Below are 23160 nucleotides of genomic sequence, written 5' to 3' on the forward strand. Positions count from 1 at the left end.
CTGGTAGGCACCTTCCGCGCGAGACGATTCTCCTCCACGAGGAGGTGACTCCCCCCTTGGTGCCAAGGGGGAGTCCGCCGCCTCACTGGACTCTCCCGAGGACGGAAAAGCCTCGTCTACGGGAGAAGGAGAAAACGACTGCGAAGGGGACGGGGCCTTCCTGACGGACCTCTTAGGAACCAACTTCTCCCTGGGAGAAGTCACCACGAAGTCCACTCCTCTCCTTCTCTTCAGCGGGGGAGAGGCCGTCGCTGGCTTGTGTCCTAGATCGGCGAGTGCCGGCTTCATAGCATTCACTAATGCCCGCATCAGAGGACCAAACCAGGACTGCCGAGACACGGACACAGATTCCGAAATTCCCGCTGGAGGGAAGGGGATCGGGCGATCCTTTGGAGTGGACACCACTGGACCTGCCTGCACAAAAGAAGGGGGAGAAAGTTGCCTTGACCTCTCCGAAGGTCCTTCCTTGTCCTGCAAAAGAGACTTGCGCTTAGGTGGAGGTGATCCCGACTGCGACCTGGTGACACACGTCCCTGCTGCTGCCGCGAGCTGCGGAACCCGACGCGAACGGGAGTCGTGCTGACGCTTGCGCGAGGGTGATACAAAAGAGTCGTGGTGACGCTTGCGCGAGGGTGATACAAAAGAGTCGCGTGCGAGGGGCTATTGGAGCGCGGGCGCGCAATCGCGCACAGACAAACAAGCGCGGGGGCGATTGCGCGCGGGCGAGCTGGCGAGTGAGCGCGCTGGCGAGTGAACGCGCTGGCGCGTGGGCGAACGAGAGCACTCAGGAGACCGCTGAGGGCCAGGGGACCGATAGTGTCCTGGAGACCAGTGACGCGTGAGCGAGCGATGGCGAGTCGGCGATCGATGTACGCGCAGGAAACCGTGCGCGTTGCTGCGCAGGAGAAAGTTGACGAGCAAGATCGCGAGGGCGAGGAGAAGTTGAGTCCTTGCCCATGTCCTGAACCGGAGTTCTAGGGTGCGTGTCAGGAACTGGAAGCGCAGGTGCGTGTTGACGAGCAGGAGATCTAGTGCGCTCAGGAGACCGTTGGCGCGCTGGGCGCGCAGCAGGAACAGGAGGATGTTCGTTGTCCTTAGGAGAGCGCTGGCGAGCAGTAGGGCGTTGATCATCAGAAGAGCGCTGGCGAGCAGGAGAGCGTTGGTGTGCTACTACGCGTGACCGCGCAGAAGGGCGCGCAGGGGAACCCTGACATGCAAGGGAAGCGCCCACACCGTGGGCGACATCCCTTTGCCCCGAAGGGACCGGTGCCCGTCGGCTGACGAAATCAGACTGCTGGCCGTCTGCACAGGAAGTAGAAGGTCTGGAAGGCGTGGGAGAACGTGAACGATCCCCGGAGAGGTCTAAGGACGCGGCTGCTACAGACTGCTTCTGGCGAGGAGAGTCCCCATCGGAGGACGGAGGAGGAGAAGACTCAAAAAGGCGCCTCTTGACACCCTTATAGGGAGACGGGAGGCCCTTGCGGCGAAGTGGACGATGAGCCTTACGGCGAAGGCGGCCACGAGGGAGGTCGTCAGGATCATCAGTCCTCCGAAGAGGAGTCTCACTCAGAGTGCTCCCCCGAGGGGGAGACTTAGCCGCAGGAGAGCCCGTAGGACCCCCTTCCCCCTCCGAAGGATGTACAGAAGGGGGAGGAGAGCCTTCAGCAACGTCACCAACATCAGGAGCTGCAGAGGTTTGACCAGACTCGTCGGAAGCCTCTGCCACCACGACGTCGACGATAGACAGAGGATCTACCTCTGCTATCACCGGCGACTGTTTGACAGCGGCCCCTAACTGAATAAGGTCAAACAGGGCTTCCTTGGAGGGCAGGCCCTTAAGCCCCAAGGAACCCCAAAGCTGAAAAAGATCATCATTATACATGGAATTAACATTATCAAAATCCTCCCCGGAGGAGGAGGGGGAACTGCCCCGCTATGGGAGGCGACACCCTCTCCCGCAGAACTAGGGCCTGTGCTCCCACTCAGCGGCCTTTCACTAGGAGCCGGACGAGGGGGAGCTTCGGAGGAGGTTTGGGCGGCGGAAGAAGTCCCAAGAGCCTTCCTCCTTCAAGGCAACCCTCGAAGGAGAACGGTCTCTCTTGGACTTCTTCTTACGCCGGCGGGCAAACCTCTCCCACTGGGAGGCAGACCACTCCCTACACTCACTACATGTATTTTCACTATCACACCGTCGGCCTCGACACTGCGGGCAAAGGGTGTGAGGATCGGTATCCACTGCAGACATGAAGGTACCGCAAGGGCGGCCGGCAATCCCATGGCACTTGCGCATGATGAACACCAAAGGGCGAGGCCAACTTCAAACACACAAAGCTGAGGAAAAGCAAAGAAAAGATTAAGGCTGTCAAAAACGAGGACGATAGACAGACACGTCTGCACATCGTCCAAGCCAAAAGTGAAGTGAAGCAAATCACCGGTGTGTGTGTGTGTGTGTGTGTGTGGGGGGGGGGGGAGGGGTAGCAAGCTACCCCTTCCCCTACCCCCGCTAACTAGCGCGGGGGTAGTTTAACCCTCGTTAAAATCTATTGGCTCGTCAATTTCAGCTACGCCGAAAGTAAACCCAATGTAAATAGCGTGGTTTGTATTTCGGTTACGGAACAAACTGGAAGTTCTGGTGAGCGCCTGTGTGCTAACTAAGGACTGGAACAGGATTCCTCTGGATGGAGGTCTCAGGAACAGCAGGAACAGTAGGCGAGAGCTTACATTGGCGCGCAGGGGATACTTGGCACTTAAGGGAGTTGCTCACAGTGTGAGAAAGCCCCTATTGCCCCGAAGGGACCGGTGCCCATTGAAAACGGGGTGCATGGGCGCCCACAGCGTCAGAAGCCAGGAACAGCGATGGCAGGTCACCAGGTCTAGGAGATGGCGAACTGCGGAGAGGTCCCGAACAGCCAGCTGGTCTAAACAGGAACAATCCTCCGAAGAGGAGTCTCTATGAGTGGCCTCTCTCGCGAACGAGAGAGGAGAACACTTCGTAGAAGAGACTAGAAGACACTGATGATGGCGCCCCTTAGGGCCGTTGGATCAGCAAGCTGACCTATAAGGAGCAATCCTCCGAAGAGGAGTCCTTATGAGTGGCCTCCCTCGCGAACGAGAGGTCGCAAGATTGATCCTGCAGCTGCTCAGCCCCTTGAGCATAGCTGCAGGTGCGACCGCTCACCCCCAAGAGCATAGTCGCATGAAATTCCATGGTCCGGCCTTGCAACCGCTCAGCCCCTTGAGCATGGTTACAAGAGCGGTCGCTCAGCACCAAGAGCATAACCGCCCGAGGACAGGAAAACACATCCAGGAATTATTAAGGTATGAGAAGTTCCCCCTCTGCAGGGGAAAAATTCATACCTGGGAAAGGAACCTCCCTCGGAAGGGAAGTCACCCACCCCTGGAGGCGAACCTCCTTAGCGTTCTAAGATGAACTAAAGAGCTGACAGTTGTCACGGGAGAACTTCTAAGAGAAGGGAACACGCCCATGACGATGTTCTGGAGAGACGGCAGCAACAGCAGACTCCCCAGGCACAAACAGGGCAGCTCTGCTTCGTGGGCACATTTAGGCAAACGAAGAAAAACTGGATCGTTAACTGGGAAAATAAAATAAATAATTAGTTAACAAAAAAATTCCCCCGGGAGGAACTCCAAAGAGAAACCCTGAGGGAATAAAAAACATAAGAATTACAAATTAAGTATGCGCCCTCCTCCCCCACTGACATTCACGGGAGAAAGGGGAGGGCGGAGAACTGTAACAAAAACAGAATTATAACAGAATTATAATTATGTAATTCAACTAAGAATGTTCACAAATAGTAAGAACCACTGAACCCCGAAGGGAAGTGTTCTCCACAGAAAGCTGAAAAGTTAACAAATACAATTAGATTTCATTAAAAATAATTGAGACAAATAAACGGAATAGAAACTTAACCCGCACGGGAAAGAAGCTTCCGTAATAATACGTAGTAGTAGTAAAAGGGTGAACGACCTCGAGAAGAGAGAGAGACCATAGTCAATCTAAACTCCCACGTTCCCTTCGCTGAGAGTCCAAGTTCCCCGTAGGGAAGGAGGAACAGCGGAGAAAACAGATAATGAAGAAAGTCCAGCGATGACGATTCCCCACGGCGGCCGAATTATCGGAAGCCGAAGGAACGACCGAAGGACCAAGGGAGAGGCCGCGGCCCATGACGTGAAACCGTGGTGGCCTGGAACTACGCGGTGACGTTGTCGTACACTACACACACACAGCACAAACCTGAAAAGGAAACTTACTATATTTGTATACCCAAATATATACATAAACATAAAGAATGTTTATATATATATTAAGTATAAGAAAAAGTAAGTAATTAAGTAAAGACAAAACATTAATGGCTGCCAAGAGAGGGTGAGAGCAGACACGTCTGCTCATCACCCGAGCCAAAAGCGAAGTGAATCAGTTCACCAACGTGTGAGGGGGGAGGGGTAGCTAGCTACCCCTCCCCTACCCCCTCCCTCGTTAAAAATCTAATGGCTCGCCATTTCAGCTACGCCGAAAGTAATACCCTATGTAAATAGCTTGGTTTGTATTTCGGTTACGGAACAAAAATCAATTAGAGTTTTGAAAGTATTTTAATTTGTTTATCATGAGTATCCCACAAGTAACTATTAAAAACAAATTACAATAAATATCTCAAAAGTTCTTCAGACTTACTTTACAATTTGGTTGGTAATAATCCTGACACTTCAAATATTCCGGCCAGACTTTCTCCTTCTCTACAATCTCACAAGGAGCTCGAGTTTTCGTACACATTTCCTGAAAAAGAATAGTACATCATAGAAAATTACACAAAGTATAAAGCTGATCCAAATAACTAATCAAAACTAGCCTATCTGGATTTTCCCTGAACTAAAACTAAGCTTCTTTTATGCTCTGAAACTTACTCCTCACAGGATTCTATAAATTAAAAAATTGTCCCCGTCACAAGACAAAGAAAATGCAGATCATGATCATCCAAAAACAATTGTTATACACAACAGTGCAGCAATTGCTAACACACCTAGAGAAGACATCTTAAAAACACTAAAAAAAGTATAAAAATCGACCAAAATCATTACACCTGGAGCTGTGGAGCAAACATCATTGTCGTCCCACACACCGTTAATTTTGGTAGACATTGGTCACATTCCTTTAGTAAAGGCATTAGGTAGAAGGAAAGAAAATGGGAAATTCCTTAATCTTAAGGAATTACAACAAAATTCCAAGCTTCTTGAAACAGAAGGAAAGGTTCATAGAAATAATACTTACTTTTGGCGGTAGCTGCACCTTTGAAGTATTGTCACAACGTGGAAAAAATATAGCACAGAGTAGAGGTTGTACAACGGCCCAGCATCGAGGAATGTTACGCAGTGATGACCATGAGTTGAGATATTCCTGTTGATTTAAAAAAAAAAATTTAAGTTCAGTTAAGTTGATGTTATGAAAAAATTAATTTCTGGGCTCGACCTGTGTCGCTCCGCGAAATGCTCCTATAGCACCATTTCTAAGGAATAAATATTGCTAAATATACCAGAGAAAAAAAGGATGCATGGAATGCCAGGAATTAACCCAGCTCGCTCGCTCAATGAGTGTCGTATAGTTACTGGGGCTTGATAGAACTACGACCATAGGTCCCTCACCAGTTAGACCTCTCCTTCTTCAACATCCCCTGGAACAACGAGGTGCCGACCTACCCCCGACTGATGCCTCTACTACACTATCCTACCCTCACCCCTACACCTCCCCACCCCCCTACCTTCATTCCTCCTTAGCACCAGCGAAGGTTCAGATGTGTTTTTCTTTAATAATGCACCAATTTTCATACAGTGGAATAAAATGCATTTTAAATTCTGATACACTTAAATTTTAGATTACTATCTAATGACTGTATCCTTGAGGGGCATAAAAACTACAATATACAATATAGCACCACGATATGAGACAGAAACTTTATTAATGCACTGAAAGCTAAAAGAAATATGAAACTAATCTATGAAAATCATGTAAATTTATTCTACAGAACATTGTTGTATGGGAATTAAATACATCATAAATCTTTAAGAAATCTATACAGTACTCATTATTTGCAAAATGTGTATGACATGATGATCAAACTTGACAATAGACAAAATATAAAGTAAAATAAGAGATAAGATCCTTACAACAAAAATGACAAATTCGGAGATAATTTGTATTTTTCCTAACCATACAAACCTTAGCTATTTACATTGGGTATTACTTTCGGCGTAGCTGAAATGACGAGCCATTAGATTTTAACGAGGGTTTCCTACCCCGCGCTAGTTAGCAGGGGTAGGGGGAGGGGTAGCTTGCTACCCCTCCCTCCCTCACACCCCGGTGAAATGTCTCACTTCACTTAGAGGTAGGACTTGACTTGGGGGACAGGGCTGGCGGGCAAATATGTGTAAATAGCTAAGGTTTGTATGGTTAGGAAAAATACAAATTATCTCCGAATTTGTCATTTGTTCCGTAACCGAAATACAAACCACGCTATTTACATTGGGTGACTTACCCCTTAGGAAGGGTGGAAAGTCCCCAGCCATACTGGCTTTGGCTTTACCCGGGGACTCAGAATCCGAATGAGTCGCACTCGAGAAAAGGAGTCCCTGCACCTCACAAGTTCCTTGCTCCGCAAGGAAACGTGTGGCCTACATAAGCTTGTGTGTGAAGGAAGAAAGTGTGACCCGTCCTAGGCAGTTGACCTGGAGTTCCAGAAGGAACTCTGGGTTAGGACGTCCCCAATACCACCTCGTCAGGGTATGGGGGACGCGACAGTATTGACTCAATACTCGGAACACAAGGAAGCATGGTTTACCTGCAGAGGTTTGAGGTCAGCTATGCAGAGACCAGGATGCTGCTTCCCCAGTAGAAGGGATGATGAAGAAAGAAGTAAGGGCCAGACATACTTCTTTCGTTCATGCAGACTAAAACCTGATAACAATGCCCTCAACCTTCTGCTACCTGTCCAAAAAGGAGCCTGAGGTTAGACCAGCTGTTGTGTAGCCACCGCAGAGCGATAGAAACGTATTGATACTCCTGTGGGTCACGTCCTGCAGGAAGCGGGCTGCGAAGGTCATTAGACGCTTCCAGACTCCAGCTTGTAGCACCTACGTCACAGAGTAGTTCTACTCGAAGGCGAGGGACGTTGCGATGTATCCGACATAGTGCTGTAGGGCGACGTGAAGGGGGAGGGTCTGGATTCAGGTTGAGATGAATGCCCTTGAGTCTGAACTGAAGAGGTATACTGGTGACTCTCCCTTGTGTCCTCCCTGTGCTCCCAAACCGGCCTGCACGTGAGGACAAACTGCAGCTGTTCTCAAAGATAACCCCTCGATTCCTTTACTGGCAAGAAGGAGAAGGTTTAAGAAGGAGAAGTTTTGGGCCATCTGATACAGAACGGAGACTTGAAATCTTGAAGGAGTCGAACCGAGACTCCAAGATTCTGAGTCTAGAAAACAACTCATGAGCGAACCTGAATGTTGCCTTCCCCTATTCTCTTGAAAGTGCGGAGTCGTACGAGACCATGAAGATTGCTTACACACTGGCCGAAGCCAGAGTGAGCAGGAGCACTGTCCCCCAAAACGGAATACGATCAGAGGCCTGACGTACTGGTTCTTGAGAAGATCTCTTAAGGGACTAAAGAGTCCGAACCATGCTCCATAGAGGAGGTCTCACTCTGACTGGGGGCAGGGACGTTCGCAGCTTCGCATGAGCGAAGAAAGGTCCAGCGGGAAGGAAAAAGTCTATTCCTTTCAGCCTGCAGGCCAGGGAAAGGCTGAGCGATAGAGTTTCCTCCCGCCAAAACGCAATAACTCCGTTATTGCTGGCGAAAAGGCCTCAAGGGAAGAGGTATCTCTCCCACGACACCAACCACAGAAGACTCTCCACTTTGCCTGGTAGACCCCTGCGGATGACTATCGCAAGTGACGCGACCTTCGGAGCGAAGGTAGCGACTGTAGCGGGTTGTCTCTTCTTGAGGGGGCGGCGTAGTGTCTCCAGGCGTGAAGCCGAAGCAATGCAACAGCTCGTGAAAGATGTTGTAGTGTGGTTGTTTGAGTAGCCTGTGTCGTGGAAGAAGCTCTCCCGGGAGTTCCGTCAGGGGAAGCAGAGGGTCCGGAAACCGTTCTGCGTATAGTCACAGCGGAGCTCTCAGGGCCATCGAAAGGTTGACAGACAACCTGGTCTTGTTGAGACCCATTCTCAACAGACAACAATGGTGGGAAGACGCAAGCGTTGATGTTGTCCCACCGTCACCGGAAAGCATCTTGCCAAAGAGTCTTGGGGTCTGAGACTGGGGGGAAGAACAGCGGAAGCTTGAAGTTCCAGGCTGTCGTGATCAGGTCCCCCAGGCCAGGACTTGCTGGTTACTATAGGCCAAAGACCCCCAGGTACTCTCTATCTGAGAGGCTCTGCTCAGATAGTCGGAGAGAACATTCCTCTGCCCGGAATGAGCGAGCCGATAGTGGTATTGAGAGGACCTCGGACCATCTCAGTATCTCTACTGCAAGATGCGAAAGTATGAAAATGCGCCTCCCTGCTGGTTGGAACACGCCAGTACCATGAAATCGTCGCACACGGAGCGACTCGGCAGGATCTGTAGGATCTGTAGAGGGGCCAGACTACGGCCCCTAAGCCTGCCTGAATGATGGGGAGGTACCCCTCAGGTCCTGACCATAGGCCTGAACCAGAACATGCCCCCCCCCTTTTCTTTGACGAGTCCGAGAACAGCATCAAATGTGGGGAAAGGACGAGAATATCCACTTCCATGCAAGAGGTTCCATAGGTCAACCCATTGCCGGTCTAAACGTTCCGCTGGTCCCATAGGGACCAGAAAGTCCGGTTAATCGTTGCTTGAATACCACCGGAACTTGGGCCGCCTCACAGGGAACTTATCCTGAGGCGACCGTTCGGAACTAGACAGGTCAATGAGGAAAAGAGACCCAGGAAACGTTCCAAGATAGGGCTGAAAGCTCTCCTTGACTGAGAACAGGTACTGCGACTCTCCTCAGCCTTGCCACAGTCAATTGAAGGGAAGGCTCGGAGAAGGAGTCAACAGCATCTGGTGTTCCCAGGCGGTCACCCATCCAAGTACTGACCAGACCCAACGTTGCTTAACTTCGCTGATCGGACGAGAAGCGGTGTTTTCAACGTGGTATGGCCGCTGACTCAATATCATGGCTGGATACTCCAGATGTTGAGGCAGAAGTAGAGAAGGCTCCTAGCAAATTACCATGATCCCTCACTCTTGGTAAAGACCCGGAAGCTTGTCCCGGTGTCGGAGAAGGTCGAACCCGAGCCTACCGGAGTTGACCAGACCTCCAAAAAATGAAGGAGGCGGGAGCCTGCTCCTGAGCGGCCATGAGGAAAGCAGGGAGAGTTCTCTGGGGAAAAGCCTGCGATGCCGCGGCGGGATCGCCACACCGCATCTTAAGCAGGAACACCTGTAGTCTAGGCTGAATTCCAAGAGCTTCCTGGAAGATGGATAGAATGGAACCTGCAGCCTCGTTACCAGTCTGATCATCTCTGCTGTTCCACGCTGGACGAAGTTTGTTCGACAAACTTGATCAGAGCTGAGTGGTCGACGACGGAACTCCCGTCTCAGATGCTTTCCCAGAAGAAAGGATCGACTGAAGAAGCCGGGGGGGGGAGCCGTCGACGACCCTATGGGGGACCTTCTCCTAAGGCATGGATCCTTCTGCCCAACGGGCAAACCTCTTGCTGACCCCATGGCATAGAGGCTCAGTGACACTAGATTCGCTGACAGTGACGGAGAGATGGTAAGAGAGAGGCGCGATATCCTTGGCTGATCACGGAGATCATGCAGGAATCGGCATCGGGAAGCTGTTATCCGGACGAGTAACCTTAGGCATCCTCCCAGCGTGAGACCTGCAAGGGGGGTTGCCAATCCTAGAGTTTGTGAACTCTGCCGCTCCCTCTAGGATTACGCCTCCCCGGGAGAGCCTCCCGTGCTACCTGTCCCTGACAGGAGGGGACTGCTATTGTACACCTTGTCTTAGCTGCCGTAGCCGGTCCGAAACTTAGGCTGACGAGGTTGAATGAAGAGGCGTCGGAGGCCTGCAGGGTCTGGAAGAAAGCGCCTTGGAGGAGTGAAAACGGAAGTCGACTTCCTCCGCACAACAGCTGTCCATGTCTCTGTCCTTGGGCTCAAACAAGCTCTTCCCAAGGATGGAAGAGTGTCTGAGCTTGTCGACATCCACGGATGAGACACCCGAGAGGAAGCCCTCGGTCACTGCTTCTAGATGGTCCAAAATCGAGTTTGCCCGCAAGTTCGAAACTTGGCGACGGAACGCCAAGGTGCTTGAGCCCGAGAGGAGGAAAGTACCCATGATCTTCCTGGAGCTTCCTTGTACAAAACCTCGGGTCGCAACCGAGGAGGGAAAGGACCTGGTAAGCCCCTTCCACGAGATGGAGAAGAGGAAGGGCTAAACCAGTCACCCCTTGCCCGATGGAGAAATCTCGAACGGAAAGCTCCCTGGCAAGACCCTTCCAGGGAATGACGAGGAGGAAGGGCTAACCCAGGTTCTGGAAAGAAGAATGTTTCTCAGACCTCCCTGAAGATTCTTCCTGTTCTTGCACGTGCCATGCTCTGTGTTTACGGGGTGAAGACCGTGTTCTGGAAATAAGCGTTCCAGAAAACTCCCCAGGCTGGCCATGTTGCGAAACTCCGATGGGAATCGCGGTCGCAATCGCCCTGGCGCTCGCGCAATGGTAAATCAATGGTTCGCGCGTGGCCAAACGTGGAAGCGCCCATGCGCGGGCACGCAGGAGCGCAGACGAAAGTGCGCGAGGGAGCGCAGAAGGAGGACGAGCGTGGTAGGAAGGGCGAGAGCTAGTGGTCGGAATCCGATAGTTCACAGGCGAGCGATGACCCGTAGGCAAGCAATGGCTACTGCAGGAATCGAGCCGGCGCTCGCGCGATGGAACACCGTCGGTCCGCGCGATGGAACACCGTCGGTCCGCGCGATGGAACACCGTCGGTCCGCGCGATGGAACACCGTCGGTCCGCGCGATGGAACACCGTCGGTCCGCGCGATGGAACACCGTCGGTCCGCGCGATGGAACACCGTCGGTCCGCGCGATGGAACACCGTCGGTCCGCGCGATGGAACACCGTCGGTCCGCGCGATGGAACACCGTCGGTCCGCGCGATGGAACACCGTCGGTCCGCGCGATGGAACACCGTCGGTCCGCGCGATGGAACACCGTCGGTCCGCGCGATGGAACACCGTCGGTCCGCGCGATGGAACACCGTCGGTCCGCGCGATGGAACACCGTCGGTCCGCGCGATGGAACACCGTCGGTCCGCGCGATGGAACACCGTCGGTCCGCGCGATGGAACACCGTCGGTCCGCGCGATGGAACACCGTCGGTCCGCGCGATGGAATACCGTTGGTTCGCGCACGGGCGAACATTGAAGCGCACGTGGGCGTGCGGTCGCGCGGGCACGTGGGCGTGCGGTCGTGCGGGCACGTGGGCGTGTGGTCGCGCAGGTCACGTGGGCGCGCGGGCGAGCGCAGGTCACGCGGGCGAGCGCAGGCGGTCGGGAGACCGATGGCACGTAGGCGGGCGATGGCACGTCTTGGCGATCGATGGCCCGTAGGTGAGTGAAGGCGCGTTGGCAAGCGATGGCGCGTCGGCAAGCAATGGCACGTTGGCAAGCGACGGGGCGTTGGCGAGCGGAGGTGCGTTAACAAAACGCTAGCACTCAGGCGAAGAATCGCGCGGGCACATAGGAGATCGCTGACGCGTAAGAGACTAGGGATGGTTAGCGCGAATCGCGCTAATCAGAAGGCGCGCAGGTGCATCAGGAAGGTGAGCGCTGATGCGAGCTGGGCAGGAAAGGGCGCGCAGATGTGCGCTGGCGATTGAAGAAAGCTGGCGCACAGAAGGACAGAAGTAAAGGTGAGCGCTGGCAAGCAGGAGGAAGATCTAGGGCAAGACTCAGCTACCGGAGGTCGTGGTCCACAGCAGGCGAGCGCTAGATCGCTACTGATGGTGTCCAGGGGACCTGTAACGCGTGGAAGATCGATGGCGATCGTTGACGCGCAGGAGATCGCTGACGAGCAGGAGAACGTTGACGCGTCTGTGGTCGCTGGCGAGCAGAAGGGCGACGCGTGGAATCCTGTGCGTACAGTAGCTTAGAAGCACGCGTCTGTGGTCGCTGGCGAGCAGAAGGGCGACGCGTGGAATCCTGTGCGTACAGTAGTTTAGAAGCACGCGTCTGTGGTCGCTGGCGAGCAGAAGGGCGACGCGTGGAATCCTGTGCGTACAGTAGCTTAGAAGCACGCGTAGGCGACCGCGAGCGTTGCTGCGCTGGAGCAGGCTGACGAGCAGGATCGCGAGAGTGAGGAGAAGAAGAGTCCTTGTCTAAGACCTGAACCGAAGTTCTAGGTCGCGCGGGCGAACGTGGGCGCGTATCAGGAACTGGAAGCGCAGGTGCGCTCTGATGGGCAGATCTAGAGCGCTCAGGAGACCGATGGCACGCAGGGCGCACAACAGGAACAGCAAGATGTTCGGTCCTCAGGAGAGCGCTGGCGAGCAGAGGGGCGATGGTCATCAGGAGAGCGCTGACGAACAGGAGAGCGCTGACGAACAGGAGAGCGCTGGCGAACAGGAGAGCGCTAGCGATCAGGAGAACGCTGACGAGCAGGAGAGCGCCTGTGCGCTAACACTGCAGGGGGCGCGCAGGGGAACCCTGACACGCAAGGGAAGCACACCGTGGGAGGCAACCCTTTGCCCCGAAGGGACCGTTGCCCGTCGGATGACGAGGTCAGACTGCTGTCCATCTGCACCAGGGGCGGAAGGTCAGAAAGGCGTTGGAGATCGATCCCCGGAGAGATCTAAGGAGGTAGGAGCTGCAGGCTGCATACGGAGAAGATTAAAAAAAGGCGCCTCTTAGCACCCTTATAGGGAGACGGGAGGCCCTTACGACGTAGCGGACGGTGAGCCTTACGGCGAAGGCGGCCAACAGCAACAACAGCAGAAGAGTCCTCCGAAGAGAAGTCTCTATGAGTGTACTCCCTCGTGAACGAAAGAGAAACACTTCGTAGAAGAGACGGGTCAGCCAGTGACCTAAAAAGAGCAATTCTCCGAAGAGGGGCTCCTGCAGTTGCCCAGCCCCTTGAGCGTAACTGCAGGTGCGACCGCTCAGCACCAAGAGCATAGTCGCACGAAATAAAGGCAAGAGGAGAACCCCCCAAAGGGGAAAAAACTCAAAACCTGGACAGGAAAACTTCCCTCGGAAGGAAAGTTACCCACCCAAGGAGGCGAGCCTCCTGAGTGTTCTAAAATGAACTGGAGCGCTGTCAATCGTCACGGGAGTACTTCCAGGAGGAGACACGCCCCTGACGAAGATCTATAGGGGAGGCAGCAACAGCCGAATCCCCAGGCCTCCAACAAGACAGCTCACTCCGTTGTCACATTACAGAAACGAACTAGATCGGTAACTGTGAAAAATAAAAACAAAAATCATTAGTTAACATTCATTCCCCCGGGAAGACTCCGAAGAGGAATCCCGAGGGAAAAGAACACAAGAATTACACAGCAGGCACGTGCCCTCACAACCACTTACACTCACGGAAGGAGAGCTGTAACCAACAAAGAATTATAACAATTATTTCTGGGTCGATCTGTGACGGCCAGTGAAAAGGGTCCTTCTTTACACTTTTCTAATATAAATCTTCCAAATATACTAGAGAAAGATAAAAGCATGGAATGCAGAGGTTACTACCTTCGCGCGATCACCTTGTTGGTGTCGTGTATTTAACAAGGGCGTGTGGAAACCACTATTCACAGGCTGTCTTCCATTTAGATAATCCCTTCATCAAAGGGGAGGGCCGTGGCAGGCCCTAGAGAATACAGTTGGGCTACCCCACCGACACATACTACTCGCGCTCTCCAGGTCATCCTTCTGTTTTGGACTTGCCCGCAAAGTCTATAAGTGTTTTGCTCAGTGTTTTCGCAAGTGTTTGTTGTTAATTCAACATGACTAACGTTGCTACTTCACCTTTACCAATGTTAAGTACCATAGTTTGTTTTGACAGTTTATTTCAGTACTGGGCATTTGTTCTATTTCCAGTATTGTGGATTTTAGTTTTGGAAGCGTTTGGCCTGCCTCGGTATCGGCAGCCATTTTGGGTATTGTTCGCTTCGGTAGTTTTCAAGTTAATTTTGCCCATCTGGTACTCTGTCATCTAGGTTATATCACTTACGTTTTATGACCAATTTTATTATCATTATTTGTTATTGGTTTTTACTATGGTATTTATTTGCTAGCAAGTCCAATTTGGACCTACGAAGAATAGCGATTTAGTCTTTGTTATACTTATGTACACACCTCAGGAAGGTGCTCGTTTTAGACTATATCTTTATGTTTATTTGTTACGTTGTCGTTATTCTTCGTTCTTGGTTATTACTATTACTAAGGAAAAAGCAATCAAATTTATTATTTTTCTTATATTATTGTGTGATGTTAGTTTTTTATTATGTAACCTTGAGAGCGTGAGCAGAGTGTGCTCGTTTTCTGTTTCTACAGATACGAGTTACCCCTTCTCTCGTTTTCTTTATTAAGCTTGAGTAAAGGTGGTGGGTTTCCCGTTTTCCGTTTTTATACGATCACGAGTTATTCCTGCCTCTTCTTATTCTCCGAGTTGATGATATTACGTTTAATGATATTCACGTTTTATTGTTGTGGTTACTGTTAATATAGCTAGCACTATTATAGGTTACGTTAGTGTAAGAGTCATTAGTTGGGGTCGCTTTATGCCGATACCCTTAGCTCCGCCTTGAGTTATACTCCGCTATAATGGATACTCATTGGGTGAGAACTAGTCAGATATTTGTAGTGCATCGGTGAAATCCGGTACTCAGACTCCGGCTGCGGCCTTTTGCACACGAACCTTTGTCATGACTGATCACAATTACATTATTACGGTCCCTTTTTTCATCGAATCTCCGGCTTCACTGGAGATAACACAGACATTCAGTATTGAGGAATGTTATCGTACCGCTGAGGGTCACGATTTCACGATGACGGACCTTTGTCACCGAATCTCCGGTACAAACAGAGATCAATCAGACGATCAGAACCGGAGTTAACAATTTGATCAATCAGACGATCAGAACCAGGGTACGAACCCTTTTTCATGAATAATCACAATTTCGTTATTACGGTCCTTTTCATCGAATTTCCGGCTTAACCGGATATCACACAGACGTTCAGCATTGAGGTTAATATTAGCTTTCCTCTGATGTTCACGTTTTCACTATGATGGACCTTTGTAACCGGATCTCCGGTGGCAACAGAGATCACTCAGACCACGGGTGGCCAATCTTTGGTTTTAGCTGTAAAGGAAAGGATTTAACATGAATACAAAGTAAACTGTACTTACTTTAATGACACTTTGAATTTGCATTGATAATATTCATTACTTAGTCTTGAAAGTCCTAATGAAAATATATGAACATAATTAGCAATTTTAAAGAAAAGTCATTCAATTTCCTATCTTTGGGGTATAGTGCGCCACTTGTAATCATGAAATGCGCCACTGTTGGCGCATGCACCATAGGATGGCCACCCCTGACTCAGACGTTCAGAACCGGGGTTAACATTATTTTACCAATGAGGTTTATAATTACATGTTATGTGGTTACTGGATATTAGTATTCTATTGATTCATCTGTTCACTGACCAGAGTCTCAAGGAACAGTAGATAGCCTCTCATGGCATGGTTGGTTTCGACCTGGCTTTTCATTAGAAGGGGCTAGCGTTCGGTTCCAAGTACTGAGTAGAAATTTATTTCTATTTTGAACACGATGTTGTATGGATATTTATCCATATTTATTCATACTTATAATTAAATATATGCATAAATATAGACATTACTGTTAGTTAGAGTTATACGGTTGATCCCAGCCTGTGAATAGGATCACTAACTGTAAGTTTACTTGTGAACAAAGGTTCTGGAGTGGGAGGTGAGACCTTCCGGACTCACCAGTGGTAGCTTATACACCCCCCCCTCGGAACCCCCCCAAGCGGCGGCGCGAGCCCTAAACCACGCACCCTTGGGCGGAGTTACCAGGGACGAGCGGGTTGACTCGGCAATGGAAGTCACATTTTTGAAGTTGTAATAGAACAAAAAATAACACAGAAGTGGTTGAGCTTACCTTGGTTGTGCAAGTTATGAAGAAATTACTGTGAAGGTGCAAATTGTTGGACATAAAGGTCTTTTTACTAGTAAATTAAATCTTCTTGTGCTCTCTTGGTTGATATGAATATTGAAAGATTCCAGTTAGTTTATTTTCTGTGGAATAATAGTGATTGTATGTGTGTGTTCTTGTATATATAACCTACTCTGTTGAATTATGAAGTTGTTAGAATATTCCCTCCTAAGTACATGGTCTCCTCGGCTCACGGGGGAAGAGTTGGAGGGTGACCCAGACCTTGAATCCGGAAGGTCTCACCTCCCACTCCAGAACCTTCGTTCACAAGTAAACTTACAGTTCTGGAGAGGGAGGTCTCAACCTTCCGGACTCACCAGTGGTAGCTAGGCAGATGCTTCAGGGGGCTTGAAGATGAAGTCCAGCGACCACAGCATCGAAAGCTCCCTGTAAGCCGAGGAGAGCATAGTAAGAGCTGAAGACAGAGTCGCTTCTCCAATTCATTCTGGACATGATTTCTTGTATAGATACTCCATTGTATAGCAGTCTTGATGAAGCTTGACCCCTTGTAGAGTGGAAATTAGTTGACTGTTTAGTTGCATTTGGGTCAGCTCTGAAAATGCACTCCCTAAAACGTTGTCTCATTTTTTGTAAGGACATGATCTTGAAGTGTTCATCTAGCCATATGTGGTCTTTCCTGTCTATGTTTCTTTCCATACAGACTTTGTTTGTGTATTCCAAATAGAAGTTCAATTGTCTGACTGGACATATCTTTGGTCAGTTAGGAAGCTTCCTAAAGCTGATCTCTATTGGCGTGTAGTTGTTCTTTTGGTTTTTGGCCATGAAGGAAGGGTGGTTCCGTAAGACAACGTGTTCTGGGGTGAAGGTGCTCCTGGAAATGCAGAGATTGTTAAATTGATTTGCTCTTAAAGGGCAAGCTAAGGCTACTAGGAACAAGGTTTTCTGTGTCAGTAGTAAGGTAGAGTTATCTCTCGTGGTGTTGAGAAACGAGATTACTTTGTCTAGATCCCAGCCAGGGAATTGGTGAGAATTGCTAGGCTTCCTTCTATTAACTCCTGATATCATTGCTTTGACATATTTGTCTTCTGCAAGACAGTAACCTGGGAAATAACCTGACAAGATAAGACCTAAAGCTGCTCTGTAGCTCTTCAGGGTATTGTAAGACAGTCCCTTGTCTATAAGGTGATTGAAAAATAAGATAATTGCTAACAGGGGGTATTTGTTGTCTCTTCCATACTCCTTGTGAATGAAACTTTTAAAAATTTTATATAGGTTTTCATACTTGTGTAAGGAGCTGTCCCTCAAGCTGATAGCAATTTTGGAGCAAACCTCAGGAGGAAAGACATTAGGGAGCTGATCCTTTAAATTTTTAAGGCGATCAAAGTTGATTGGAGCTTTGCTGAGGGCGAGATACAATCCTTGAGAACTATCTGGTAGTTTTCGATCTTCACAGTATATCGTTTGTGCTGCTTCGCGACTGACCTCACTAATGGAATCCATGGTTCCGTCCCCTGCGATATGGTGCAGAAAAGCATGTTATTATTGCATTCTTTATAGATTTTAAAAGCTACTTTGTGTAGTAAGAATCCTGGTGGAAAGGCATCGAGAGGTGTTGATCCCTTCCAGCTAATCGTAAGTGCATTATTGCTGATGGCTTTTTGGTTTGGAAGAGATGAACAAAACTTTTTGCACTTAGTATTGAAGCCATTTGAGAACAGATCTATTTCCGGGGTGAAATTGAAGTCAGAGCAGATTAAGGAGAATAGACTGTCACTGAGGGAAGTTTCTATGAGAATGGAACCCAGGTCCCTGGAAAGTGAGTCTGCGATGGTGTTACTTACTCCCCTGATCCATCTGGAATTTATCTGTATGTTGTGATCATTCATAGTACTAAGTATTTTCCTGACCAGTTCATGAGCTAACTTGTTTCTGATACTACCCTGTTTCCTTAGCCAACAATTAGTAACCTTTGAATTACATGTAATAAGACTACTTTGTTGTATAACCTTGTGGTGAAGTGTTCCAAAGAATAGAAGCAAGCTAATAACTCTCTTACATTGATGTGAAGGGAGGATTCTTTATTTGTCAAAGTTCCATTTATTGAGAGCATATTACCCGCTATTACTAATGCACCTCCCCAACCCTGGTTGGAAGCGTCCATGAAAAGTTCTGCATCTATTTGTGGTTTTGGAATGTTAACCCCTCTGTACATTTGTCTCTGTTCCCATGGCTTTAGGTATTTTTGAAGGTGTGGGGAATGATTTTGTACCCTGAATTAAAATAACTGTGGTATCTGTGGAGATATTTAAGATGGAATCTTCCCAAGCTTGTATAGGATGCACTGAAATTTAAAGCTCCGATTAACATTTGATAGGAATGAAGGTCAGATTTAACAGAGTTGGAGAAAGCTTTGGCCAATTCGACACACTTCTCTATGTTTTTCCCACTGGGATTCATAGTTTTCTTAATCATATTGTAATGCACTCCTAAAAATTAAATTCTTTGAGTCGGTTCAATTGTAGATTTTTTAAGTGAGATATTCCATCCTAAGTCTGACAAGATCTTAATGACTAACTGAATGTGATTTTTACATTTTAAATAATCTTTTGCTAATATAAGAATGTCATCAAGATAATTGAATATTAAGATGTTATATGAAGTTCTAATATACTTGATCACCGTGTACATTATCTTTGAAAAAATATAAGGTGCTGTCTTTAGTCCAAAGGGTACCACAGTCCATTTGAACTTCCTTTTACCTAATGCGAAGGTTAAAAATTTCTGGCTACTTGCATGTAATGGAATGTGCCAATAAGCATCTTTTAAATCTAGTTTGCAGGCCCAAGAGTTTAGATGTAGATAGGGAAATAGAGTATTGGCCTTGAGCATGGTAAAAGAAGGTTTTTTAATCATGGTGTTGAGCACCTTCATGTCAAAGATTAGTCGTACTGTTCCATCTGGTTTTAATTTATAAAATATGTGGTTGGAGTAGTAAAAGGAAGTTCTGGGGATCTGCTCTATGACACCAAGTTTTGCAGTCTGTCACATTCTCTTTCCAATATTTTACGCTTGTAAATTGAATAAAATCTATCTTTACCTGTTCTTTTTAATGATCTCTGGGCTTTTAGTTTATTATCAAATGGAATTCTCACCCCTTCATTGATAATTTTACAAGCAAAAGAGGCATTAGGAAGCTTTCTCCAACTATCAATATTCTTTAGTAATGACTTACCTATCCTATTCTCTGGGGGGCTCTGGGAGGAGTTATTCATTGGGTTTGAGGCCAAAGGCAAGGTCTTTGTACTTCTATCCTGATTTATAGCATTTGGCCCAATGTCATGATGGTCTGGTGCAGAGCAAAGCTCGTTATTATCTGGTGCTGAGCAAAGCTCATTAACAACTGGTGCTGAGCAAAGCTCGTTATTAACTGGTGCTGAGCAAAGCTCGTTATTAACTGGTGCTGAGCAAAGCTCATTATTAACTGGTGCTGAGCAAAGCTCATTATTAACTGGTGCAGAGTAAACATCGTTATCAACTGGTGCTGAAAAAATCTCTCTTTGAACTGGTGCGGAGCATGGATCAATTTCTAGGGTCTTTCTTTTCTCTGGCTCCTGAACTATTAGCTTGTCCATTTTGTGACCTCCCCCCCTGTACCCACCTCGCCTATTACCTCTTCTAAGCGGCTGAGACTTGAATCTAAAGTTAGGGTTACCTTTGAGGAAACAACATTCTTCCCTGAAATCTGCCCCCAAAGTTGAATTTCCTACCCCTGAAGTTTGCTGCCCCTCCTCTGAGGAGGGGACCCTTGTGAAAGCAGGCAGCAATGGCTGATTTTTGGTCTTCAGTTAAATTCCAAACTTCTTTAATGTCTGCTTTGATTATAAGATCTCTTATCTCTTCCTTGAGGTATCTAGGAAGTGCTCTGCTTCTGAAATTCCTTATCAAATTTTGTATGAGGTCTATGCTCCTTCTTAGGGGACCAATAATAATCTTGGACAAAAAATCAATGTCATTTACTTTGGAGGGGTATACAATGTGTGCCAGTGCTGCATGCCCTTGAAAGGCAGAAATACTCATTTTAATATTTTCTGTCATAAAAAAATTTTCTCTTGTAGCTGTCATCAAATACCTTACCTTTAGGCCAGAAATTCAACTTTGGTTGTATTAATTAATTTAAAAAAGTCTGAGAACTCCTTATTTTGACTACTAACAAAGAATTTATCACGGTTATCACTATGGCCTTCACTGAAAGTTAATGCTACTAGTGAATTATTCAATTGAATTTTCCCTTCTCTATGAAAAGATGGTTCAGCTTTGAAATTGGTGGAAATATATGAAGGAATGGGTTTATGGAAGGTAAGAAGGTTGAAATCCTCGTAATCACTTTCATCTCCATTATTATAAAAGGAAAAGAGGTCTAAATTTGCACTTTCAGGTAATTCAGGTGATCGTCTCGAGCGCTTAGTAGGAGGGGGAGCCTCATTCTTCTTAGCAGGTGAACCACTTCTGCCGAGATGAATGTTTTAATATCAGTGAATTATTTACCATAGATTAATTTAAATGTTTGTTCAACAGGTATAGTAAATATGGACAGCAGCGGACCTAGAAGGCTGAAGTCAGGCAATGGGGTTCACGACTCAAATAGCCCTCTTAGGTTAATTCAGTGCCATATTTAAGTGAATGATAAGTTTATATCTGTTATTATTAATAATCTAGACCTGCCTCATATGTAACCCTTATCAGATCGCCCCCCAGTGCCTAGGTTAGTGTCGATAGGTTTAAAGTGAGAAATGTAAACTCGAACTTACCTGTGGTCTAGCCTACTGCCTATTAAGCTGCGTGCTTTTGATGTGTCAGGCAAGCAATTTGTTTTGTATACCTAGTTATAATTTTGTTATATATATAAATTGGAGTATTTAGTTTGTTTACTCCAATTATTCATGTTGTAATCATGCACATGCTTTGCTTAAGCTACTTACGCTATGTTCGAAAATGCCTGCTCTAACCATTCAAATCATAACAAACTTACGTATGGGGGCCGCCATTTGCATTTGTGACGTCATGAGTCCAAATCAGCTGCTTTCCATATGACGTTTTCGTTGTAAACAGAATTAAAAACCTTACCTTTTCTGAATAATTTTCATGAGAGTTTGATTCTGTTGGAGTAACATATTTACAATATCAGAATTTGAAGGCATTTCACTTCCTGCAGTCGATTGTGTTCGTTTTTTGTTACTGATTACGTTCTCCTCTTCGCTGGAGTCTTCGCTAAGCCGATGCACCTCCACGGGGTAAGAATTTGCCTAGCCATAATTAAGCCGTGGGCTGAGATATTACTCTGGTAGCTGCGTGCAGAATAATGAAAACCAGCGAATATATGTTGGGAGCAGCGGGAGGGAAAAGAGGAGAACGTTCTGTGCCGAAGTCAACTTCAGAAATGTGACTTCCATTGCCGAGTCAACACGCTCGTCCCTGGTAACTCCGCCCAAGGGGGCGTGGTTTAGGGCTCGCGCCGCCGCTTGGGGGGGTTCCGGGGGAGGGTGTATAAGCTACCACTGGTGAGTCCGGAAGGTTGAGACCTCCCTCTCCAGAACCAGAGTTTCAAGGAACATCCAGACTTACGTCCCCTTTCTTTTACAGAAGGTCCGCCTACATGGTATGGTTCCCGGAGTCATGCACGCTCTGCTACGAGCTGTCCTCCCTACTCCTGACCCATGATGTAAGTTGGCTCTAATATGTTTCCTTTTGGTATCCTTTGGCGATGATTTAATTTGATCCGGATTAATGTATGAATTGCTTATTGAGGAGAACGGACTTCTCCTTCATCACTAATCCCCTCACTTCTTTCAGGATGATGATGAATCTCTCCGGCCTGCAAGAGCGGCTCTCTGCCCCTGGGTATCAAGGTTTGGAAGGAATGCCCCATCTAGAGGACCCTATCTCCTCGGAGTGTCCTATCTAGGGTTGGACATCGACCCCATGGACGGGCAGGTAGGTGGTGATGAGTTTTGAGCCTTCAGCTTTGCAATTACCTGCGTCACCGACCTAGGACCCTCAAAGGATCCTGATGTTCATATTACCTTGCATAAAGCCGTGACTGCTAAAAGCCAGGGGTAGGGTTAAAGAGCAGATACAACACATTCTAGGGGCTATGACGGAGCTCAAAGATATGGTGGCGAGTCGGATCCGTTCAGGAACTCGGATGACTCCCCCTACAGCCCCAGGCGTATCGAAGTAACCTCCTTCGATAAAAACAACACATAGAAATTTGCCATACATGTCCCATATATAGATGGCACCATAACTCTGGATGGCATAGACGTCCGTCCTCTGGAGGACCTAGAATTTACTCTCAGGGACTAGAATTCCCATTCAACGGATTCGTTTGATTGAAAGAGCATGCCTTGGTTAGGTTAGACAAGGTACCGAAGGTAACGGTATTATTTCCTAAAGGGCAGGCCCGATCTGTCTGGACCAGGATGTTGTCGGTCTGGGGGGTACGATAATTCCAAGCTCACCCCACACAATGGGGAATACGCCATATCTACAACTGCTCTCATTGTTGCCTTGCCTATTATGGATAAAGGGACAGGTCTTACTATTCAAGCTGACAAAGAAGGTTCGGCCATGCCGGCTCTTAAAGAGCCGGACCCCACCTCGGGGAGACCCTAGCCTCCATTTATCCCACTGAGACTTTGTTTCGGATATCCATGAAGAACCAATCTCTGCCCTTCCAATTCGACCTACACGTTTGGTGGTCTGATCGGGTTAGTTGTGGGAAATACGTTCTGTCTGAGGCCTCTATCAGACAGGAATCGAGCAGGCTGATAGTTTCCTCCTGATGGGGTAAAATCCTCTTCCCTCAGGAGGAGGTGAACAAGGTTCTACAAGATGATACGAGAGCAACCCAAAATTGCAGGAAAG

At 48.2% G+C, this 23160-nt stretch overlaps 1 protein-coding gene and 1 non-coding gene across 4 annotated transcripts in view; both read right to left on the reverse strand.

Moving 5' to 3' along the window:
- The window catches only part of smo (smoothened), a 91322-nt gene that overhangs the window by 44817 nt on the left and 23345 nt on the right, over positions 1-23160 (reverse strand). For all 3 annotated transcript variants that reach the window (XM_068385925.1, XM_068385923.1, XM_068385924.1), the window contains exons 4-5: positions 5288-5413; positions 4694-4795 (exon numbers count right to left, since the gene is read on the reverse strand). In XM_068385925.1, the coding sequence (XP_068242026.1) occupies positions 4694-4795; positions 5288-5413 (228 nt within the window). The remainder of the gene's footprint in view (positions 1-4693; positions 4796-5287; positions 5414-23160) is intronic.
- On the reverse strand, positions 9084-9202 carry LOC137652582 (5S ribosomal RNA). The gene has a single exon (XR_011046364.1). It is a non-coding gene; the product is annotated as a 5S ribosomal RNA (ribosomal RNA).

Source organism: Palaemon carinicauda, chromosome 13 (genome assembly GCF_036898095.1).
Source record: "Palaemon carinicauda isolate YSFRI2023 chromosome 13, ASM3689809v2, whole genome shotgun sequence".
In the NCBI taxonomy this organism is placed as follows: domain Eukaryota; kingdom Metazoa; phylum Arthropoda; class Malacostraca; order Decapoda; family Palaemonidae; genus Palaemon; species Palaemon carinicauda.